Consider the following 21,794-nt stretch of genomic DNA (forward strand, 5'->3'; position numbering starts at 1 on the left):
GTGTCTTCCGTTCTTTGGTCATGTAGAAACTCATGCTCCTGTCAGTCGACGACAACTCAAGTCTTATCTGAAGAAGAAGTGTCAGTATGTGTCTGAGTGGATCCCTGAAGAGGGAACCCGAACCCTTCTGAAGCAGATCTTCACAGAGCTCTACATCACAGAGGGAGGCAGTGGAGACGTCAATAAAGAACATGAATTCAGACTCATTGAAGCAGCTTCTAGGAAACCAGCCAATGAGACGCCAGTCAGCTGTGAAGACATGTACGAACCCTTACCTGGACACGATGGACCAATCAAAACGGTGATGACAAACGGCGTGGCCGGCATCGGTAAAACGGTGTTAGCTCAGAAGTACGCTCTGGACTGGGCAGAAGACAGAGCCAACCAGAAGGTCCACTTCTTGTTTCCACTCACTTTCCGAGAGCTGAACCTGATGAAGGAGAAGTACAGCTTGGTGGAACTCCTTCAGCATTTCTTTGGTGGGATCATGAAACCACTCGTCTGCAGCTTGAAGGAGTTCCAAGTCATGTTCATCCTCGATGGATTGGATGAACTGAGGTTTCCTCTGGACTTCCAGAACGCTGAGATTGTAACCGATGTCACCACGCCAACCTCGGTGGACGTGTTGCTGACAAACCTCATCAGAGGCGACCTGCTTCCCTCTGCTCGCATCTGGATAACCACACGACCTGCAGCAGCCAATCAGATCCCAGCCGCTTATGTTGACAGGATGACGGAGGTGAGAGGATTCACCGATCCGCAGAAGGACGAGTACTTCGTCAAGAGATTCGGGGATGAGGAGAAGGCACGCCCAATCGTCTCCCACGTCAAGAGATCCAAAAGCCTCCACATCATGTGTTACATCCCGGTCTTCTGTTGGATCACCGCCACAGTTCTGGAGCACCTGTTGAAGACAGACGTGAAAGGATCGCTGCCAAAGTACCTGACCGAGATGTACCTCCACTTCCTGCTGGTTCTGTTCAGACAGAAGAGTGTGAAATATCACGACGGAGCTCAGACACATTCTGACAAGACTCCAGAGAACACTAAGGTCATTCTGGCTTTGGGAAAACTGGCGTTCGAGCAGCTAGAGAAAGGACAACTGATCTTCTATGAAGCAGACCTGAGAGAGTGTGGCATTGATGTCCGAGAGGCTTCTGTGTACTCTGGAATGTTTACACAGATCTTTAAACGGGAGAGAGGGCTGCACGTAGACACCGTGTTCTGCTTCGTCCATCTGAGTGTCCAGGAGTTTCTGGCTGCTCTTCATGTCTTTGTGTCCTTCGTCCAGGATGGTGTCAACCTGCTGTCAGGACCACAAACAACCTCCATCTGGTCCAAACTAATTGGTGGCAAACCAAACTTAAATCTCCTCTACCAAAGTGCTGTAGACAAGGCCTTAAGGAGTCCAAATGGACACCTGGACTTGTTCCTGCGTTTCCTGCTGGGCCTCTCTTTGGACACCAATCAGAAACTCCTACAAAGGCTGCTGATAAAGACAGAAACAAGCTTCCAGACCAATCAAACAGTCCAATACATCAAGAAGAAGATCACAGATAATCCATCTCCAGAGAGAAGCATCAATCTGTTCCACTGTCTGAATGAGCTGAATGATCATTCTCTGCAGGAGGACATCCAACAGTACCTGACGTCAGGACGTCTCTCCACAGACCAGCTCTCTCCTGCTCAGTGGTCAGCTCTGGTCTTCATTTTGCTGTCTTCAGGAAAGGAGCTGGACGTGTTTGACCTGAAGAAATACTCTGCTTCAGAGGAGGCTCTTCTGAGGCTGCTGCCCGTGCTCAAAGACTCCAATAAAGCTCTGTAGGTTCACTGATAACTGGATATATTTCATATATTATATGATCTTTATTTAACAGAAAATAATAAATGCTTTACGACTGTTTCTTCAGGCTGAGTGGCTGTAACCTGTCAGAGAGATGCTGTCAGGAGTTATCCTCAGCTCTCAGCTCCAGATCTAGTCTGACAGAAGTTGACTTGAGCAATAACGACCTTCAGGACTCTGGAGTCAACCTTCTGGCTGTGGGACTGGGGAACCCACACTGCATGTTGGAGACTCTCAAGTCAGTATAACTGTGTTCAACTGAGTTTAAATAAAACCCAATGTGTTTCTAAATTAAATGGAACAGAATGTATCATTGTGAAACTTCTGTGTGTGTGTCTGTGTCTGTGTCTGTGTGTGCGTGTGCGTGTGCGTGTGCGTGTGCGTGTGCGTGCGTGCGTGCATGAAATCTAATGAATAAATGCTTTCCCACTGTTTCTTCAGGCTGAGTGGCTGTAACCTGTCAGAGAGATGCTGTCAGGAGTTATCGTCAGCTCTCAGCTCCAGCTCTAGTCTGAGAGAAGTTGACTTGAGCAATAACGACCTTCAGGACTCTGGAGTCAACCTTCTGGCTGTGGGACTGGGGAACCCACACTGCATGTTGGAGACTCTCAAGTCAGTATAACTGTGTTCAACTGAGTTTAAATAAAACCCAATGTGTTTCTAAATTAAATGGAACAGAATGTATCATTGTGAAACTTCTGTGTGTGTGTGTCTGTGTCTGTGTGTGCGTGTGCGTGTGTGTGTGCGTGCGTGCGTGCATGAAATCTAATGAATAAATGCTTTCCCACTGTTTCTTCAGGCTGAGTGGCTGTAACCTGTCAGAGAGATGCTGTCAGGAGTTATCGTCAGCTCTCAGCTCCAGCTCTAGTCTGAGAGAAGTTGACTTGAGCAATAACGACCTTCAGGACTCTGGAGTCAACCTTCTGGCTGTGGGACTGGGGAACCCACACTGCATGTTGGAGACTCTCAAGTCAGTATAACTGTGTTCAACTGAGTTTAAATAAAACCCAATGTGTTTCTAAATTCAATGGAACAGAATGTATCATTGTGAAACTTCTCTGTGTGTGTGAGTGAGTGAGTGAGTGCGTGCGTGCGTGCGTGCGTGCGTGCGTGCATGCATGAAATCTAATGAATAAATGCTTTACCACTGTTTCTTCAGGCTGAGTGGCTGTAACCTGTCAGAGAGATGCTGTCATGAGTTATTGTCAGCTCTCAGCTCCAGCTCTAGTCTGAGAGAAGTTGACTTGAGCAATAATGACCTGGACGTGTTTGACCTGAAGAAATACTCTGCTTCAGAGGAGGCTCTTCTGAGGCTGCTGCCCATGATCAAAGCCTCCAATAAAGCTCTGTAGGTTCACTGATAACTGGATATATTTCATATATTATATGATCTTTCCTTAACAGAAAATCAATTAATAAATGCTTTCCCACTGTTTCTTCAGGCTGAGTGGCTGTAACCTGTCAGAGAGATGCTGTCAGGAGTTATCCTCAGCTCTCAGCTCCAGCTCTAGTCTGAGAGAAGTTGACTTGAGCAATAACGACCTTCAGGACTCTGGAGTCAACCTTCTGGCTGTGGGACTGGGGAGCCCACACTGCATGTTGGAGACTCTCAAGTCAGTATAACTGTGTTCAACTGAGATTAAATAAAACCCAATGTGTTTCTAAATTCAATGGAACAGCATTTATCATTGTGAAACTTCTCTGTGTGCATGTGTGCGTGTGTGAATTCTAATGAATAAATGCTTTCCCACTGTTTCTTCAGGTTGAGTGGCTGTAACCTGTCAGAGAGATGCTGTCAGGAGTTATCGTCAGCTCTCAGCTCCAGCTCTAGTCTGAGAGAAGTTGACTTGAGCAATAACGACCTTCAGGACTCTGGAGTCAACCTTCTGGCTGTGGGACTGGGGAGCCCACACTGCATGTTGGAGACTCTCAAGTCAGTATAACTGTGTTCAACTGAGTTTAAATAAAACCCAATGTGTTTCTAAATTCAATGGAACAGAATGTATCATTGTGAAACTTGTGTGCGTGCGTGCGTGCGTGCGTGTGTGCGTGTGATCGTGGTTGTCTGTGTGAGTGATATTTATTGTATTATGTGATCTTTATTTCATAGATATCTAATGAATAAATGTTTACCACTGTTTCTTCAGGCTGAGTGGCTGTAACCTGTCAGAGAGATGCTGTCAGGAGTTATCGTCAGCTCTCAGCTCCAGCTCTAGTCTGAGAGAAGTTGACTTGAGCAATAACGACCTTCAGGACTCTGGAGTCAACCTTCTGGCTGTGGGACTGGGGAGCCCACACTGCATGTTGGAGACTCTCAAGTCAGTATAACTGTGTTCAACTGAGTTTAAATAAAACCCAATGTGTTTCTAAATTCAATGGAACAGAATGTATCACTGTGAAACTTCTCTGTGTGCATGTGTGCGTGCGTGCGTGCATGAAATCTAATGAATAAATGCTTTCCCACTGTTTCTTCAGGCTGAGTGGCTGTAACCTGTCAGAGAGATGCTGTCAGGAGTTATCGTCAGCTCTCAGCTCCAGCTCTAGTCTGAGAGAAGTTGACTTGAGCAATAACGACCTTCAGGACTCTGGAGTCAACCTTCTGGCTGTGGGACTGGGGAGCCCACACTGCATGTTGGAGACTCTCAAGTCAGTATAACTGTGTTCAACTGAGGTTAAATAAAACCCAATGTGGTTCTAAATTCAATGGAACAGAATGTATCATTGTGAAACTTGTGTGCGTGCGTGCGTGCGTGCGTGTGTGCGTGTGATCGTGGTTGTCTGTGTGAGTGATATTTATTGTATTATGTGATCTTTATTTCATAGATATCTAATGAATAAATGCTTTACCACTGTTTCTTCAGGCTGAGTGGCTGTAACCTGTCAGAGAGATGCTGTCAGGAGTTATCGTCAGCTCTCAGCTCCAGCTCTAGTCTGAGAGAAGTTGACTTGAGCAATAACGACCTTCAGGACTCTGGAGTCAACCTTCTGGCTGTGGGACTGGGGAGCCCACACTGCATGTTGGAGACTCTCAAGTCAGTATAACTGTGTTCAACTGAGTTTAAATAAAACCCAATGTGTTTCTAAATTCAATGGAACAGAATGTATCATTGTGAAACTTGTGTGCGTGCGTGCGTGCGTGTGTGCGTGTGATCGTGGTTGTCTGTGTGAGTGATATTTATTGTATTATGTGATCTTTATTTCATAGATATCTAATGAATAAATGTTTACCACTGTTTCTTCAGGCTGAGTGGCTGTAACCTGTCAGAGAGATGCTGTCAGGAGTTATCGTCAGCTCTCAGCTCCAGCTCTAGTCTGAGAGAAGTTGACTTGAGCAATAACGACCTTCAGGACTCTGGAGTCAACCTTCTGGCTGTGGGACTGGGGAGCCCACACTGCATGTTGGAGACTCTCAAGTCAGTATAACTGTGTTCAACTGAGTTTAAATAAAACCCAATGTGTTTCTAAATTCAATGGAACAGAATGTATCACTGTGAAACTTCTCTGTGTGCATGTGTGCGTGCGTGCATGAAATCTAATGAATAAATGCTTTCCCACTGTTTCTTCAGGCTGAGTGGCTGTAACCTGTCAGAGAGATGCTGTCAGGAGTTATCGTCAGCTCTCAGCTCCAGCTCTAGTCTGAGAGAAGTTGACTTGAGCAATAACGACCTTCAGGACTCTGGAGTCAACCTTATGGCTGTGGGACTGGGGAGCCCACACTGCATGTTGGAGACTCTCAAGTCAGTATAACTGTGTTCAACTGAGTTTAAATAAAACCCAATGTGGTTCTAAATTCAATGGAACAGAATGTATCATTGTGAAACTTGTGTGCGTGCGTGCGTGCGTGTGATCGTGGTTGTCTGTGTGAGTGATATTTATTGTATTATGTGATCTTTATTTCATAGATATCTAATGAATAAATGCTTTACCACTGTTTCTTCAGGCTGAGTGGCTGTAACCTGTCAGAGAGATGCTGTCATGAGTTATTGTCAGCTCTCAGCTCCAGCTCTAGTCTGAGACAAGTTGACTTGAGCAATAATGACCTGGACGTGTTTGACCTGAAGAAATACTCTGCTTCAGAGGAGGCTCTTCTGAGGCTGCTGCCCATGATCAAAGCCTCCAATAAAGCTCTGTAGGTTCACTGATAACTGGATATATTTCATATATTATATGATCTTTCTTTAACAGAAAATCTAATGAATAAATGCTTTCCCACTGTTTCTTCAGGCTGAGTGGCTGTAACCTGTCAGAGAGATGCTGTCAGGAGTTATCGTCAGCTCTCAGCTCCAGCTCTAGTCTGAGAGAAGTTGACTTAAGCGATAACGACCTTCAAGACTCTGGAGTCAACCTTCTGGCTGTGGGACTGGGGAGCCCACACTGCATGTTGGAGACTCTCAAGTCAGTATAACTGTGTTCAACTGAGTTTAAATAAAACCCAATGTGTTTCTAAATTCAATGGAACAGAATGTATCATTGTGAAACTTGATACATTTTGTGTGTGTGTGTGTGTGTGTGTGTGTGTGTGTGTGTGTGTGTGTGTGTGTGTGTGTGTGTGTGTGTGTGTGTGTGTGTGTGTGTGTGTGTGTGTGTGCAGTTTGTCTGGATGTCTGGTCACAGAGAAAGGCTGTTCTTCTCTGACCTCAGCTCTGCGCTCCAACCCTTCCCATTTGAGAGAGTTGAACTTGACCTTCAATCATCCAGGAGAATCTGGCGAAGCGATGCTCTCTGCTGCTGTGAAGGATCCACGCTACAGACTGGACACTCTGAGGTATGATAGATTGTGTGTGTGTGTGTGTGTGTGTGTGTGTGTGTGTGTGTGTGTGTGTGTGTGTGTGTGTGTGTGTGTGTGTGTGTGTGTGTGTGTGTGTGTGTGTGTGTGTGTGTGCGTTCATAGTGTCTACTGTCTACTCAGAACACGTGTAAACACCAGACATCACATAGAAGTCAGTTCAACTCTGGCAGCAGGAGGCTGTGTGAGAGACAGTTAGTCAGTTCAACTCTGGCAGCAGGAGGCTGTGTGAGAGACAGTTAGTCAGTTCAACTCTGGCAGCAGGAGGCTGTGTGAGAGACAAAGACCAACACAACATTTTTGGTCAGATTGCACCTGCTTGTCACTCCAGAATGACCTCTGTTCTTCCAGCTCACCTCTGATAGGAAATCAATAACTAGGTAATCAATAAGCTATGAATAAATCAATAATAACTAGGTAATCCATATGCTATGTCTGAAAAGCTCTGTGTCTGCAACAAACACAGCAGCGCGTCCAATCGCACTGCCATGTCATAATGCTGATGTCAGAAATCTACAGGAAGCCACACCATTCTTACATCCTGTGTTGTTAATACAGTACTAGTGTGTTGTCGCTTATGTAAAACATAACATACCTGGCAACCCTCCTGGGGTTTGCAGGAGACTCCTTTTATTTCACCAATTCTCCTGCTCTGCCCTGTAGCATTTCTCCTGCTCTGTAGCATTTCTCCTGCTCTGTAGCATTTCTCCTGCTCTGCCCTGTAGCATTTCTCCTGCTCTGCCCTGTAGCATTTCTCCTGCTCTGTAGCATTTCTCCTGCTCTGTCCTGTAGCATTTCTCCTGCTCTGTAGCATTTCTCCTGCTCTGCCCTGTAGCATTTCTCCTGCGTGGTCATTCTGGTCAAACCTCTCTCTCATCAATGAGAGAGTGTGAATGTTACTATTTTACTCTTGCTTTATGTATACAGTATTATGTCTGAATAAACTCCAGTCAATATGATCTACTAGCTTTATAGAAGGACACAATGTGATCTACTAGCTTTAGAGAAGGACACAATATGATCTACTAGCTTTAGAGAAGGACACAATATGATCTATAGCTTTATAGAAGGACACAATGTGATCTATAGCGTTAGAGAAGGACACAATGTGATCTATAGCTTTATAGAAAGACACAATGTGATCTACTAGCTTTAGAGAAGGACACAATATGATCTATAGCTTTATAGAAGGACACAATGTGATCTATAGCTTTATAGAAGGACACAATGTGATCTATAGCGTTAGAGAAGGACACAATGTGATCTATAGCTTTATAGAAGGACACAATGTAACCTATAGCTTTATAGAAGGACACAATGTGATCTATAGCTTTAGAGAAGGACACAATGTGATCTATGGCGTTAGAGAAGGACACAATATGATCTATAGCTTTATAGAAGGACACAATGTGATCTACTAGCTTTATAGAAGGACACAATATGATCTATAGCATTATAGAAGGACACAATGTGATCTACTAGCTTTATAGAAGGACACAATATAATCTATAGCGTTATAGAAGGACACAATATGATCTATAGCGTTAGAGAAGGACACAATATGATCTATAGCGTTATAGAAGGACACAATATGATCTATAGCGTTAGAGAAGGACACAATATGATCTATAGCGTTATAGAAGGACACAATATGATCTACTAGCTTTAGAGAAGGACACAATATGATCTACTAGCTTTATAGAAGGACACAATATGATCTACAGCTTTATAGAAGGACACAATATGATCTATAGCTTTATAGAAGGACACAATGTGATCTATAGCTTTATAGAAGGACACTATGTGATCTATAGCTTTATAGAAGGACACAATGTGATCTACTAGCTTTGTAGAAGGACACAATGTGATCTATAGCTTTATAGAAGGACACAATGTGATCTACTAGCTTTATAGAAGGACACAATGTGATCTATAACTTTATAGAAGGACACAATGTGATCTACTAGCTTTATAGAAGGACACAATGTGATCTATAGCTTTATAGAAGGACACAATATGATCTATAGCTTTATAGAAGGACACAATGTGATCTACTAGCTTTATAGAAGGACACAATGTGATCTATAGCTTTATAGAAGGACACAATATGATCTATAGCTTTATAGAAGGACACAATATGATCTATAGCTTTATAGAAGGACACAATATGATCTATAGCTTTATAGAAGGACACAATGTGATCTACTTGCTTTATAGAAGGACACAATGTGATCTATAGCTTTATAGAAGGACACAATGTGATCTATAGCTTTATAGGACACAATGTGATCTAATAGCTTTATAGAAGGACACAATATGATCTATAGCTTTATAGAAGGACACAATGTGATCTATAGCTTTATAGAAGGACACAATGTGATCTACTAGCTTTATAGAAGGACACAATGTGATCTATAGCTTTATAGAAGGACACAATGTGATCTACTAGCCTTATAGAAGGACACAATATGATCTATAGCGTTAGAGAAGGACACAATATGATCTATAGCGTTAGAGAAGGACACAATATGATCTATAGCGTTATAGAAGGACACAATATGATCTATAGCTTTATAGAAGGACACAATATGATCTTTAGCTTTATAGAAGGACACAATGTGATCTACTAGCTTTATAGAAGGACACAATATGATCTATAGCTTTATAGGACACAATGTGATCTACTAGCTTTAGAGAAGGACACAATGTGATCTACTAGCTTTAGAGAAGGACACAATGTGATCTATAGCTTTATAGAAGGACACAATGTGATCTATAGCTTTATAGAAGGACACAATGTGATCTATAGCTTTATAGAAGGACACAATGTGATCTACTAGCCTTATAGAAGGACACAATGTGATCTACTAGCTTTATAGAAGGACACAATGTGATCTACTAGCTTTATAGAAGGACACAATATGATCTACTAGCTTTATAGAAGGACAGGACTCAATGTTCTCAATCATACTGTGATGCTGTTTTGTGTTGTTTGATGTTTAATGGTGTAGATCATGTAAATCATTATCAATTGTATCATAGAGAATATTCAGGTCTGACTTTGTCTCCTCCAACTCCAGTGTGGACCACGGTGAAAAGTTTTGGCTGAAACCAGGTTTGAGGAAGAGCATGATGAGTAAGTTGCTATTCTGTTACCCCCCCCCCCCCACACACACACACACACACACACACACACACACACACACACACACACACACACACACACACACACACACACACACACACACACACACACACACACACACATACCCTTTCCCCTCACTGTATATTTGCTTTTCCCTTTTTACTTCCTTTCTATGATGATTTCCCATTATATTTTCGAGGGGCACTAGCCCCTCCTATATACAGGTTTAATGTTTGTTTTTAGTTCAATGTTTGTTTTAAAAATCAGACCCGTCTGAAGTGAGTGGTGCTGTGCTGTGCTGTGCTGTGCTGTACAAGCTCTCCTCCCTGGCCTCTGTGTCTGTGTGTTAGGCTGCACAACAGTGACACTTGGTGGTGACAATATGCTATTTCCGTGCTCGGACACAGGGACCCAGGGACAAAGGGACACAGAGACACAGGGACACAGAGACACAGGGACACAGAGACACAGATACACAGGGACACAGAGACACAGGGACACAGAGACACAGGGACACAGAGACACAGAGACACAGGGACACAGAGACACAGGGACACAGAGACACAGGGACACAGATACACAGGGACACAGGGACACAGAGACACAGGGACACAGAGACACAGAGACACAGGGACACAGCCACACACATAGCTGTCTATATGAGTGGTTCCACCACTCAAAAACGCCATTGACAATGAAGGGAAAATTTACGTTATCTTGTCCCTAACACAAACATTAAATGCCATTAACAATAAAGATAATTTAATGTTTGTTTTGTCACCGTTTGTTTTACATCACCATTACATCACCTAATCATAGCAACATGAGTTAGACTTTAATATATTAGCGCCCCTCACTTCACACAGGTGTGATTTTTTTATATAGAAGTGTATATGTGTACGTCTCTAGATGTTCTGATGAATTGAACATGGTGGACCCTGTTGTAAACAAGTGTAATTTTCAGTGCTTTTTCAGTGTGTCGTCCACAGTAACAGTCTCTGTATTGAGTTGTGCTTTCATGTGAAATGAACCCATTCTGCACACAATCAATCAATCAGTCAGTCAGTCAGTCAGTCAGTCAGTCAGTCAGTCAGTCAGTCAGTCAGTCAGTCAGTCAGTCAGTCAGTCAATCAAAGCATCACATCAGCTATTTAGATCATTGGTTCTCAAAGTAGGGTCTGGGGACCCTCCAGGGGTCCTTGGGGGGTTCCAGGGCGTCCCCAGCTAAATGTGTTAATACAGCAACTTTTAACCACTTTATCCATGGCTCTTTATGAACATTTTGAAAAATCTTGAAAGTGTTTTGAAAATTATGTTTTAATCTTCTCTTCATGATGGGGGTCTGTGGCCAAATATAATATAAATGTTGGGGTCCTTTGTATGAAACAGCTTGAGAACCACTGACTTGATTGAAGATGATAATAACCATAACATGTAGACTAATACAGTGATAGTATTATAATACCATGTAGACTAATACAGTGATATTATTACAATACCATGTAGACTAATACAGTGATATTATTATAATAACATGTAGACAAATACAGTTATATTATTATAATAACATGTAGACTAATACAGTGATATTATTATGAAACACAACATGTAGACTAATACAGTGATATTATTATAACATGTAGACTAATACAGTGATATTATTATAATAACATGTAGACTAATACAGTGATATTAATATAATAACATAACATGTAGACTAATACAGTGATATTATTATAATAACATAACATGTAGACAAATACAGTGATATTATTATAATACCATGTAGACTAATACAGTGATATTATTATAATAACATAACATGTAGACTAATACAGTGATATTATTATAATAACATAACATGTAGACTAATACAGTGATATTATTATAAAAACATAACATGTAGACTAATACAGTGTGATATTATTATAATAACATGTAGACTGTCTAATACAGTGATATTATTATAATAACATAACATGTAGACTAATAGAGCACTGAAGTCTGACGTCACTTTCAGTAGAGGGCGTCAGTCCACAGGTTCATGTATTTTTGAGTGGTGTAAACCACTCCTACAACTGGCTTTGTTAGTTTACGTGTCTGTTCGTACCAAAAAATGAGCATGGTTGCTATGGTCACCCAGTTCACACGGGTGTGATTTCATTACGTCAGACATTACGTCAGACCACAGCTGATCAGTCTATATAAGACCTTACACCACTCAGTTCACACGGGTGTGATTTTTTTATTTGCATTGTCTCCATAGGGGGATTTTAGGTCGCTTCATATAAGAACTGTGTTTAAAAAATAAACCGACCACCCCGGCCTTTCTGTCAGGGGAGTGGCTGTGCGTCGTTAATGATTTCCATTCATATTTGATACAGCCAGTTTCTGGAGAAAATTGAATTAATGTGGCCGCAAAAGCCTTGAAACTACATATGAAGGCAATGTCGCTGCTAATATACGTCATGCCAAGCTGTCAACACATTGCGTTCCTGAGATTCCTCATTGACGTAAGCTTAGCTGGTGGTGACTCGACTCGTACTAACTACGAAACATTAAATATCAATAAAATAAAAATAAAAATAAACGTAATTAACATTCAGTTTCTGTTGTGCGACGGGCAGATGCAGCCACCCGCCTACCCGGAAATGTAGTCTCTGGGTTGTTTGGCTCGTTTCTAACGCTTATTTTGTTACTCTTTGGGTATATTTGTACATTTCCACCTTCAGTCGATGCTTCATATCCATATGAGTGAAAAGGCCGGGGTGATCGGTTTATTTTTCAAACACAGTTCTTATATGAGGCGATCTAAAATCCCCCTATGGAGATTACAATGCAAATAAAAAAATACATGAACCTGGGGACTGACGCCCTCTACTGACAGTGACATCAGGACTTCGGTGCTCTATACAGTGTGATATTAACACAAACATTCCTCCAATCACAGACTGACAGTGACTGTCATTGACCCCTCAAGGTCTTCTGACAGACATACTAGGGGGTGGAACATGCATCCAGCAAGCCCAACCCAGTAGTCACTTTGAGTGGCACCACACAAAGCCACAAACGGACCCCTCACCAACCTTAATCCGGTCGTTTTAACGCACCCCTCACCAACCTTAATCCGGTCGTTTTAACGGACCCCTCACCAACCTTAATCCGGTCGTTTTAACGCACCCCTCACCAACCTTAATCCGGTCGTTTTAACAGACCCCTCACCAACCTTAATCCGGTCGTTTTAACGGACCCCTCACGAACCTTAATCCGTTTGTTTTAACGCACCCCTCACCAACCTTAATCCGGTCATTTTAACGGACCCCTCACCAACCTTAATCCGGTCATTTTAACGGACCCCTCACCAACCTTAATCCTGTCATTTTAACGGACCCCTCACCAACCTTAATCCGGTCGTTTTAACGCACCCCTCACCAACCTTAATCCGGTGGTTTTAACTGTCTATTGCCTATTGGCTGCTGGAATGCTTCTCTAGAGTCTACTTCATTATAACACACCCAAGTCATGTAAAAGAAAAGGAAAAACCCCGCCCAGTAGGGGAGGGGTTCCCATATGTCTGTCAGAAAGCCTTGAGGGTTGATTTCACCCAACACCTCATCAAGTCACCAGCTGTCTGTCATGGGCATGGTGCGCCCTCTAGCTGTCACCTGTGGGCATTACAGTCCATCTGTTACCATTGAAAGCAGAGGATGGTTAGTTACAGTAATGTGAGGTCACTGAGGTGAAATTATTATTATTATGTGATTGTAAACTGGTGCTGTATTGCATGTTGTTCTTCTCATCAGATGTGTGTGAACTCACACTGGATCCAAACACAGCACACAGATTCCTCTCTCTGTCTGAGAACAACAGGACGGTGAGACATGTGGGAGAGGATCAGAACTATCCTCCTCATCCACACAGATTTAAGAGCTACCTTCAGGTGATGTCCAGAGAGACACTGAGTGGACGCTGTTACTATGAGGTAAAGTGTAGTGGAGGGGTTGGTGTAGCAGTGGCACACGGAGAATACCACAGACAGGGTGGTGACAGTAGGTTTGGATCCAATGATAAATCCTGGAGTCTGGAATGTAATGGTTATAATAACTACACTGTGAGGCACAATAATAAGGAAACTGCCCTCCCTGTCAGTTTCTCCTACTCCAACAGAGTAGCAGTGTATGTAGACCATGCTGCTGGCACTGTGTCCTTCTACACAGTGTCCTCTGACACACTCACACACCTGCACACCTTCCAGTCCACGTTCACTGAACCTCTTTATGCTGGGTTCAGGTGCAGGGGGGGGCGGAACGACTCAGTGTCTCTGTGAGTGAACCTCTCTATGCTGGGTTCTGGTCAGTGGTGGAAAAAGTACAAAAATATTTTACTTAAGTAGAAGTACTGATTCTCTACTTGACAATTACTTAAGTAAAAGTACAAAGTACCCATTAAGAAAGTTACTTAAGTAAAAGTAAAAACGTACCTCAAATTAAATGTACTTAAGTACAAAAAGTACCCGGTGTAAAAATGTACTTAAGTATAAAAGTAAAAATTACAAAGTACAAGTACAAAGTACAAAATACAAAGTACCCGGTGTAAAAATGTACTTAAGTATAAAAGTAAAATTACAAAGTGATGTCTCCAGACATCACTTTGAGAAACACTGCTGTACTATAATCACGAGCCGTGAATCCGTGAATCAAAAATTCAAACAAGAATTTGCCCACCCATTTCGTAATTAACGCGCAAATTAGGGGGGTCTGGCTCATGGACTAATAGTGCTCAGACCCAGCCAGCCAGCCAGCAATCCACACACACATAGTGCTCAGACCCAGCCAGCCAGCCAGCAAGCCACACACATAGTGCTCAGACCCAGCCAGCCACACACATAGCTCCGTAAGGGAGTGGTTGCACCACTCAAAAAATCTTCAAAAAACTGAAGAGGCTACTGGAGATTGGAGAACCTGATTTGGACATGATCTGATGCAGGACAATGTCACTATGACAGAAAGAGAAGATGGGTCTGGCCACATTCATTCACCCCATAATCTCAGTGGAAATTGGGGAATATGTTGTGAAATAAAAAGTCAGAAAACTGGAATTTGGGAAAATGCCTTATTTTTAATTTCCCCATGCCCACACATCTGTGGTCTCTCTCTCTCTCTCTCTCCCCCCCCCCCCCCCCCCCCCCTCTCTGAACAGAACTATAACGACAAGTTGCGATGCGGCCCCTCCCCCTTCACACACACACACACATACACACACACACCCTATAATGTGCGTAGGCTACTGGCACCGTTCCTCATATCACGCAAGAGACGCCAGTCACGCCACACACCAGTATAGAAGAGAGATAGTCACTTGTGACTTACTCACTTAATGTTGTAACTTGTGGAGGCTATATTGTCTTCCATGAAAAATATTTCGATGCGATGTTAAACTCTGCATGGCTCATTTCCATGCGTCACAGTCAGGGACCCGGCTGACGATTTGGTGGTCCACTGCCTGGTTACCCTTTCTACTGCATATAACAGCGCTGCATGATCTCCTGCAGATCGGCTATTTTGCCGTTTGTGAGGACGCACACATGGGCGCGCGTTATTACGCGGCGGAGCCGCGGATAAAATTGTTATTATGATAGCCGGCTTGGCTTTTTTGGCACATTTTATGCCCCCCTCGGCGTGCGTATTGTGCGTGCGTGAGAAATGAGAGGTGTGGCGTGGTGCGTGGTAAAAGGTCAAATTGCGTGACTCTCACTCTCAAAGCGTGAGACTTGGCAGCCCTGCGTTCATCCATGTTGAATGCGTGTGACAACGTGTGTGTGCGTCTTGCCGTCTTCAAGCAGGCCAGGCAGCAGAACACAACTCCGCCCCCCTATTATCTGAGAGTGGAGCGCAGCCCTGTTGTTCTGTTCTCAACTGCGCATTATTTAATTTGTAGCGAGTAACGAGGTGTCAGATTTTAAATATAGCGGATTAAAAGTACGATTTTTTCCTTGTAAATGTAACGAAGTAAAAGTAAAAATACAGCAAAAGAAAAGTAGTCAATAAAAGTACAAATTCTCCAAACTTGTACTTAAGTAAAGTAACGAAGTATTTGTACTTCGTTTTTTTCCACCACTGGTTCTGGTAGCCTCTCGTGCTGAGTGAATTGAGAAACGAAGCAGCAGTGCACATGGACTATACTAATCTCTTGTCTATTTGCAATGATATTAACATTTCCGTGTCTGATGAGCAAGCAAAAGCAGTTGAGCTAGCTACAAGGGATCAAGCTTCTTCTAAACTGTGGTTTCGATTTCATGCTGGTCGTATTACAGCATCTAAAATGAAAACTGCATGCTGCACTGATCCGAACAAACCAGCACAGAGCCTCATCAAAAGTGTATGCTATCCTGAGTCATACACATTTACATCAAAAGCCACTACCTGGGGATGTGATCATGAGACATTTGCACAGGTTTCACACAGGTTTCTTCATAAATCCAAGTGTGCCATTCTTGGGTGCTTCCCCAGATGGCCTTGTTTCTTGTGATTATTGTGGTGTCAATGTAATGTAATGTAATTGAAACGTCCTTTCTGTGCCAAATGTGACATGGTAGATAGAGTACCTTACTTGGTGAAGGATGATGATGGGAAGCTAAAACTAAATAGAAACCATCAGTATTTCTACCAGGTGCAAACTCAACTTGGAGTGTGCAAACTGGAACCTGCCTATTTTGTTGTTCATTTGATGAAGTGTTCTGGGGCATGATATGCGAGAAAAGCAAGCACATTTTTGACAGAGCCATTAGTATGCCAGAGTTAGTTGGCAAGTTCTACACTAGGCTTTCATTTACAGTGGATAATGTGTCCTCTCAACCTGGAGTCTCTGCTGCTGTTTCCGTCACTGCTGCTGTGTCCTCTCAACCTGGAGTCTCTGCTGCTGTGTCCTCTCAACCTGGAGTCTCTGCTGCCGTGTCCTCTCAACCTGGAGTCTCTGTCTCTGCTGATTCACATGGTTCTGATGATGCTGAAAGTGCTAGCCAGCATGAACAAACCTATTGTTCCTGTGGCCAGGTTGAGTTTGGTAAAAATGATTTTTTGTGACAATGACAAATGTCATATTCAGTGGTTTCACTTTTCCTGTGTTAATGTTCAGGTTAAACCAAGAGGGAAATGGTATTGTCCCAACTGCCGTAAGCTACCTCAGTTTCTGCCAAAAAAGGCCAAGACAAAAAAAGTAGATTGTTGTGCAGGCACTTTATTTGGAATATGTACCTTTTAGAAAATGGTATTTGTTTTGCATTTTTTCCGGCACATTTGAATGCTTTTCTGAAAAATAAAGTGTTCTGATAATGGTGTACTGTTCCATTGTAGTGTTATCATGTTATGCTGCTGTACCACACAAAACAGACTCAACTTTAGGCTATAAAAATCGTATCTTTATTGACAAAATGCATAAAACATTGAGTCAAAATCAAGGCAAAGATTCACCAAAGCACAACAGACAAGTGCAATCTTGTCTATGGTACTATAACTATCACTATCCTTGCACATTAAAAATCACTTGGCAATGTCCCCCCCAAAATACAATATTTCTGGCGCACACAACCAATCACACGCTCAACATGAATCAATTTACAGTTTGGGACGTGTGGAGCGTTGTCCCGGCGTTTTTAGTGAAGGTACCTCCAGCTTCCCTACGTTGGCTGATCTGAGTGAGCGGGAGGGTTTGTAGGGTACGATCATACTTGTGAGATATGGGGGAGCCATGCCTTTGGTTGCTTTGAATGCCAGCATCAGAGTTTTGTATTCTGTGCGGGCAGCGACCGGGAGCCAATGGAGGGAGCGGAGAAGGGGGGAGACGTGTGAGAATTTTGGCTGGTTGAAGACCAAGCGGGCTGCGGCATTTTGGATCAGTTGGAGGGGCTTAAGTGCACATGCCGAGCAATTTTCCTTGTGGTCTCCAAGTCAACAGGAGCTAACTGTGACTTCCCACGAGTAAACGCTACCCTTTCTCGGCCCCACCTCTCTCCCTGTCTTTTAGGATCCAAGATGGATGCAGCACCAGGATGGGGTGGCCTTACTGGGCTGCGTTCACAAATTCAAGACACCTGTCTTGCGTTTGTCTTGTGTCTGTGTTTAATGGCCACTCCAATGCATTTCCAATGTACCCCATATGGTTTGACCAAACATTTTGTTTGATGGGGGGGCAGAAGCAGCATCTGGCTGCCACCTGGAAACTTGTCTGGGTTCTATTCACACGACGTTGGTAGCGTGATGATGTTCCAGTTTTTTTGTGACAATGACAAATGTCATATTCAGTGCTTTCACTTTTCCTGTGTTAATGTTCAGGTTAAACCAAGAGGGAAATGGTATTGTCCCAACTGCCGTAAGCTACATTACACTTTATTTGGAATATGCACCTTTTAGAAAATGCTATTTGTTTTGCATTTTTTCCGGCACATTTGAATGCTTTTCTGAAAAATAAAGTGTTCTGATAATGGTGTACTGTTCCATTGTAGTGTTATCATGTTATGCTGCTGTACCACACAAAACAGACTCAACTTTAGGCTATAAAAATAGTATCTTTATTGACAAAATGCATAAAACATTGAGTCAAAATCAAGGCAAAGATTCACCAAAGCACAACAGACAAGTGCAATCTTGTCTATGGTACTATAACTATCACTATCCTTGCACATTAAAAATCACTTGGCAATGTCCCCCCCAAAATACAATATTTCTGGCGCACACAACCAATCACACGCTCAACATGAATCAATTTACAGTTTGGGACGTGTGGAGCGTTGTCCCGGCGTTTTTAGTGAAGGTACCTCCAGCTTCCCTGCGTTGGCTGATCTGAGTGAGCGGGAGGGTTTGTAGGGTACGATCATACTTGTGAGATATGGGGGAGCCATGCCTTTGGTTGCTTTGAATGCCAGCATCAGAGTTTTGTATTCTGTGCGGGCAGCGACCGGGAGCCAATGGAGGGAGCGGAGAAGGGGGGAGATGTGTGAGAATTTTGGCTGGTTGAAGACCAAGCGGGCTGCGGCATTTTGGATCAGTTGGAGGAGCTTAAGTGCACATGCCGAGCAATTTTCCTTGTGGTCTCCAAGTCAACAGGAGCTAACTGTGACTTCCCACGAGTAAACGCTACCCTTTCTCGGCCCCACCTCTCTCCCTGTGTTTTAGGATCCAAGATGGACGCAGCACCAGGATGGGGTGGCCTTACTGGGCTGCGTTCACAAATTCAAGACACCTGTCTTGCGTTTGTCTTGTGTCTGTGTTTAATGGCCACTCCAATGCATTTCCAATGGAACCCCATGTGGTTTGACCAAACATTTTGTTTGATGGGGGGGAGGGGGGCAGAATACATATATCAGACACAAGTCAGGTGTCAGACACAAGGCAAGTGTCTTGAATGCAGCCCAGTAAGGTCATATGTCGACCCCGCCCGCTCACCTCTGCCCCACCCCCTCCTGGTGCTGCGGCCATCTTGGATCCTAAAACACAGCTAGGTGGGGCCGAGAAAGGCCGAGCCATCCTGCAGCCTAAAGTGGCCTGAATATTAAAGCCACGGTCAGCTAGAACTAAATCACCTGGAAGAATCTTGTCCAAAAAGCCACAGTTTTCAGTTATGTACTTATCACTAAAGCCAGGGCTCCACCGGGCGCGTTGCGTCTCCGTCACGTGCGTCAAAAAACGCACCGGTTCAATTTTAATGCATGCGTCGCGTCTCCGTCAACGCAACGCAACGTGGGCAGTGGAGCCACCCTTCATTGATTAAAAAGGGAACATTCCCTGACGGTGACGGAGACGCGACGCTGACGCGACGCTGACGCGCCCGGTGGAGCCCTGGTGTAACTCTTCCTCCCCATGCATTTGATATGTAAGAGACTGTGCCTTGTGGTGTAATACCAATTTAAAAAATGACTGTGTTATGGTGCTTGTAGGAAGACCATGTTTCTGCTCTGGCTATAAGGTTAGATGGACGTTCAATAAAAACCTCAAAGCAGTCAATAATAACAACACATTTCTTCCCAAAATGAAATTGGCATGGTTTTTTGCAAATCTTCTCTTTCTGGCCATATAATGAGAGGTTTCATGCGAATAAACATGACATCAGTAACATCAGTGAATACCCTAGAAGCAGTGGATAATGACACATTGAAAAGATAAGCCAGGAAGGACGGTTGTTGAAACATTAAGCCTTAGTCCCATTAATGTTAGCATAAGCTGTTTGAATGGGTCAAGTGACTTTTTCACAGGGAGGTGGGGACAAAGGTATGTAGGCCTATATAAAACTAATAATAGCTAGCTGCTGCCATGTAGGTAGACCAGTGAAAAATGAAGTTTACCTTTTCATCTTTGTCCACACATGCATTTTGGTCACAGTAGGAAGACAAGCGTTCCACATCAGAACGAAACTGAATGTTTTCTGTTCTTAAATTTTGAAGTTCAATGTTCATTGAGTCGATCAAATCACCAGTCATTTCGGTCTGAGTCCCAATACTGTACACATTTTCACTGACATTTCATCCTCATCAGGGGCAGAAGCAGCATCAGCAGATGCTGCCACCTGGATACTTGTCTGGGTTCTATTCACACGACGTTGGTAGCGTGATGATGTTCCAGTTTCTTTAGGTGGCTGAAGAGAAGCATCCTGCTGTCGTGTCATACCAACTGATGGGACCCAATCTGGGTCATCTTTGTACTGCAGCCCTGCCCTTTTACCTGCATGTGATGAGATAATAGCACACCTTAAATATGATATTAAATGTCGATATAGAACAAAGAGGAGATCCGGGCACACTTAATATTAAAAGGAGGAAAACTTTATTGAACCGACATGTTTCGACCTATACGGTCTTCATCAGGGCTAACAAAACACAGAGCAACAAACTAATTAAATAGGGCTGGAGACAGGTGGGAACCAGTCCAGCAATTGCAATTAACCACTTAGAAGCAGATCACGTGGTTCAACTCATTACATAGTTATTACATAAGAACAATCAGGCAATCATTAAGTAGAAAAAAGGAAAAAAGGAAACGTGTGAAAAAAAGGACCCATCAAATGAAAAAGTACACTTAAAGCTATACAAATACATTGGAAGGCTACACCATTAAAAACAGATATAAATGCAAAATAATCTATAGGAAAAAACATGTATATCGGAGAACACAGACAATAGTAATAGTAGCAGGTTAGGTTAATATAGAGCCCAAATTAACCTATAAAAAGCACATGAAGTCTATGTCCTCATTCAGGCCAGACGGGGTAATTGCATCCAGGGTGTGAATCCAGAATGTTTCTCTCTGGTTCAGTCTCCTGATGCGATCACCCCCCCCCCCCCCCCCCCCCCTGGTGAGAGGTTTGATATATTCAATTCCTGTGATTCTCAACAAAGTATCATTATTGTCATGACACTGACTAAAATGTCTGGCTATAGGGTAATTAGCATTATTAATTCGAATGGCATATTTATGCTCAGCCAGGCGGTCTCTTAGGCGGCGCTTGGTTCTGCCTATATAAAACACATCAGGACAAGGACATGTGAGACGATAGACCACATGTGTGGTACTACAATTAATAAAATCATTGATTTTATATATCTTCTGTGTTTTGAGGTCTGAAAAGGTTTTTGCCTGAAGTACATTAGAGCAATGAGGACAATTCATACATTTATATAGTCCCTATGGGTTTGTGAAGCCAAGATGTCTTTTTGTCAGGAGGAAGGTAACTGTGAACCAATTTGTCCCTTATTGTGGGAGCTCTCCTAAAGGAAAAGATGGGAGGTTCAGGAAACACACTGCGGAGGGATGGGTCACTTTCTATAATAGACCAGTTGGATCTGATGATATTTTGTATACGTGGGGCAGCAGTGCTGTATTGGGAGACAAAAAATGGGAGACACAAAATGATATTAAATGTCTTGAGACTGTACTGCCCTGTAACTACCCAAATCATTTAACTGAAACTTAATGGCAAAAACGTTATTGCATGTTGGCTTTGTTGGCAGTGTAGTATGCAATTAGATCATG

The 21,794-nt window shown here is 43.1% G+C and overlaps 1 protein-coding gene across 1 annotated transcript in view; it reads left to right on the forward strand.

The window, feature by feature from the left end:
* Positions 1–14,101, forward strand: part of LOC306919562 (NACHT, LRR and PYD domains-containing protein 3-like) — a gene marked incomplete at both ends in the record, with an annotated part of 37,062 nt that extends 22,961 nt beyond the window's left edge. Inside the window, 13 exons of the mRNA XM_079532324.1 lie at positions 27–1,821; positions 2,285–2,455; positions 2,643–2,813; positions 3,286–3,456; positions 3,606–3,776; positions 3,991–4,161; positions 4,319–4,489; positions 5,086–5,256; positions 5,410–5,580; positions 6,068–6,238; positions 6,435–6,608; positions 9,710–9,765; positions 13,578–14,101. Coding sequence (XP_079388450.1) covers positions 27–1,821; positions 2,285–2,455; positions 2,643–2,813; positions 3,286–3,456; positions 3,606–3,776; positions 3,991–4,161; positions 4,319–4,489; positions 5,086–5,256; positions 5,410–5,580; positions 6,068–6,238; positions 6,435–6,608; positions 9,710–9,765; positions 13,578–14,101 — 4,088 coding nt within the window. The remainder of the gene's footprint in view (positions 1–26; positions 1,822–2,284; positions 2,456–2,642; positions 2,814–3,285; positions 3,457–3,605; positions 3,777–3,990; positions 4,162–4,318; positions 4,490–5,085; positions 5,257–5,409; positions 5,581–6,067; positions 6,239–6,434; positions 6,609–9,709; positions 9,766–13,577) is intronic.
* Positions 14,102–21,794: the final 7,693 nt, after the last annotated feature.

The sequence above is a fragment of the Electrona antarctica genome, assembly GCF_951216825.1.
Source record: "Electrona antarctica genome assembly, contig: scaffold_26, whole genome shotgun sequence".
Lineage (NCBI taxonomy): Eukaryota > Metazoa > Chordata > Actinopteri > Myctophiformes > Myctophidae > Electrona > Electrona antarctica.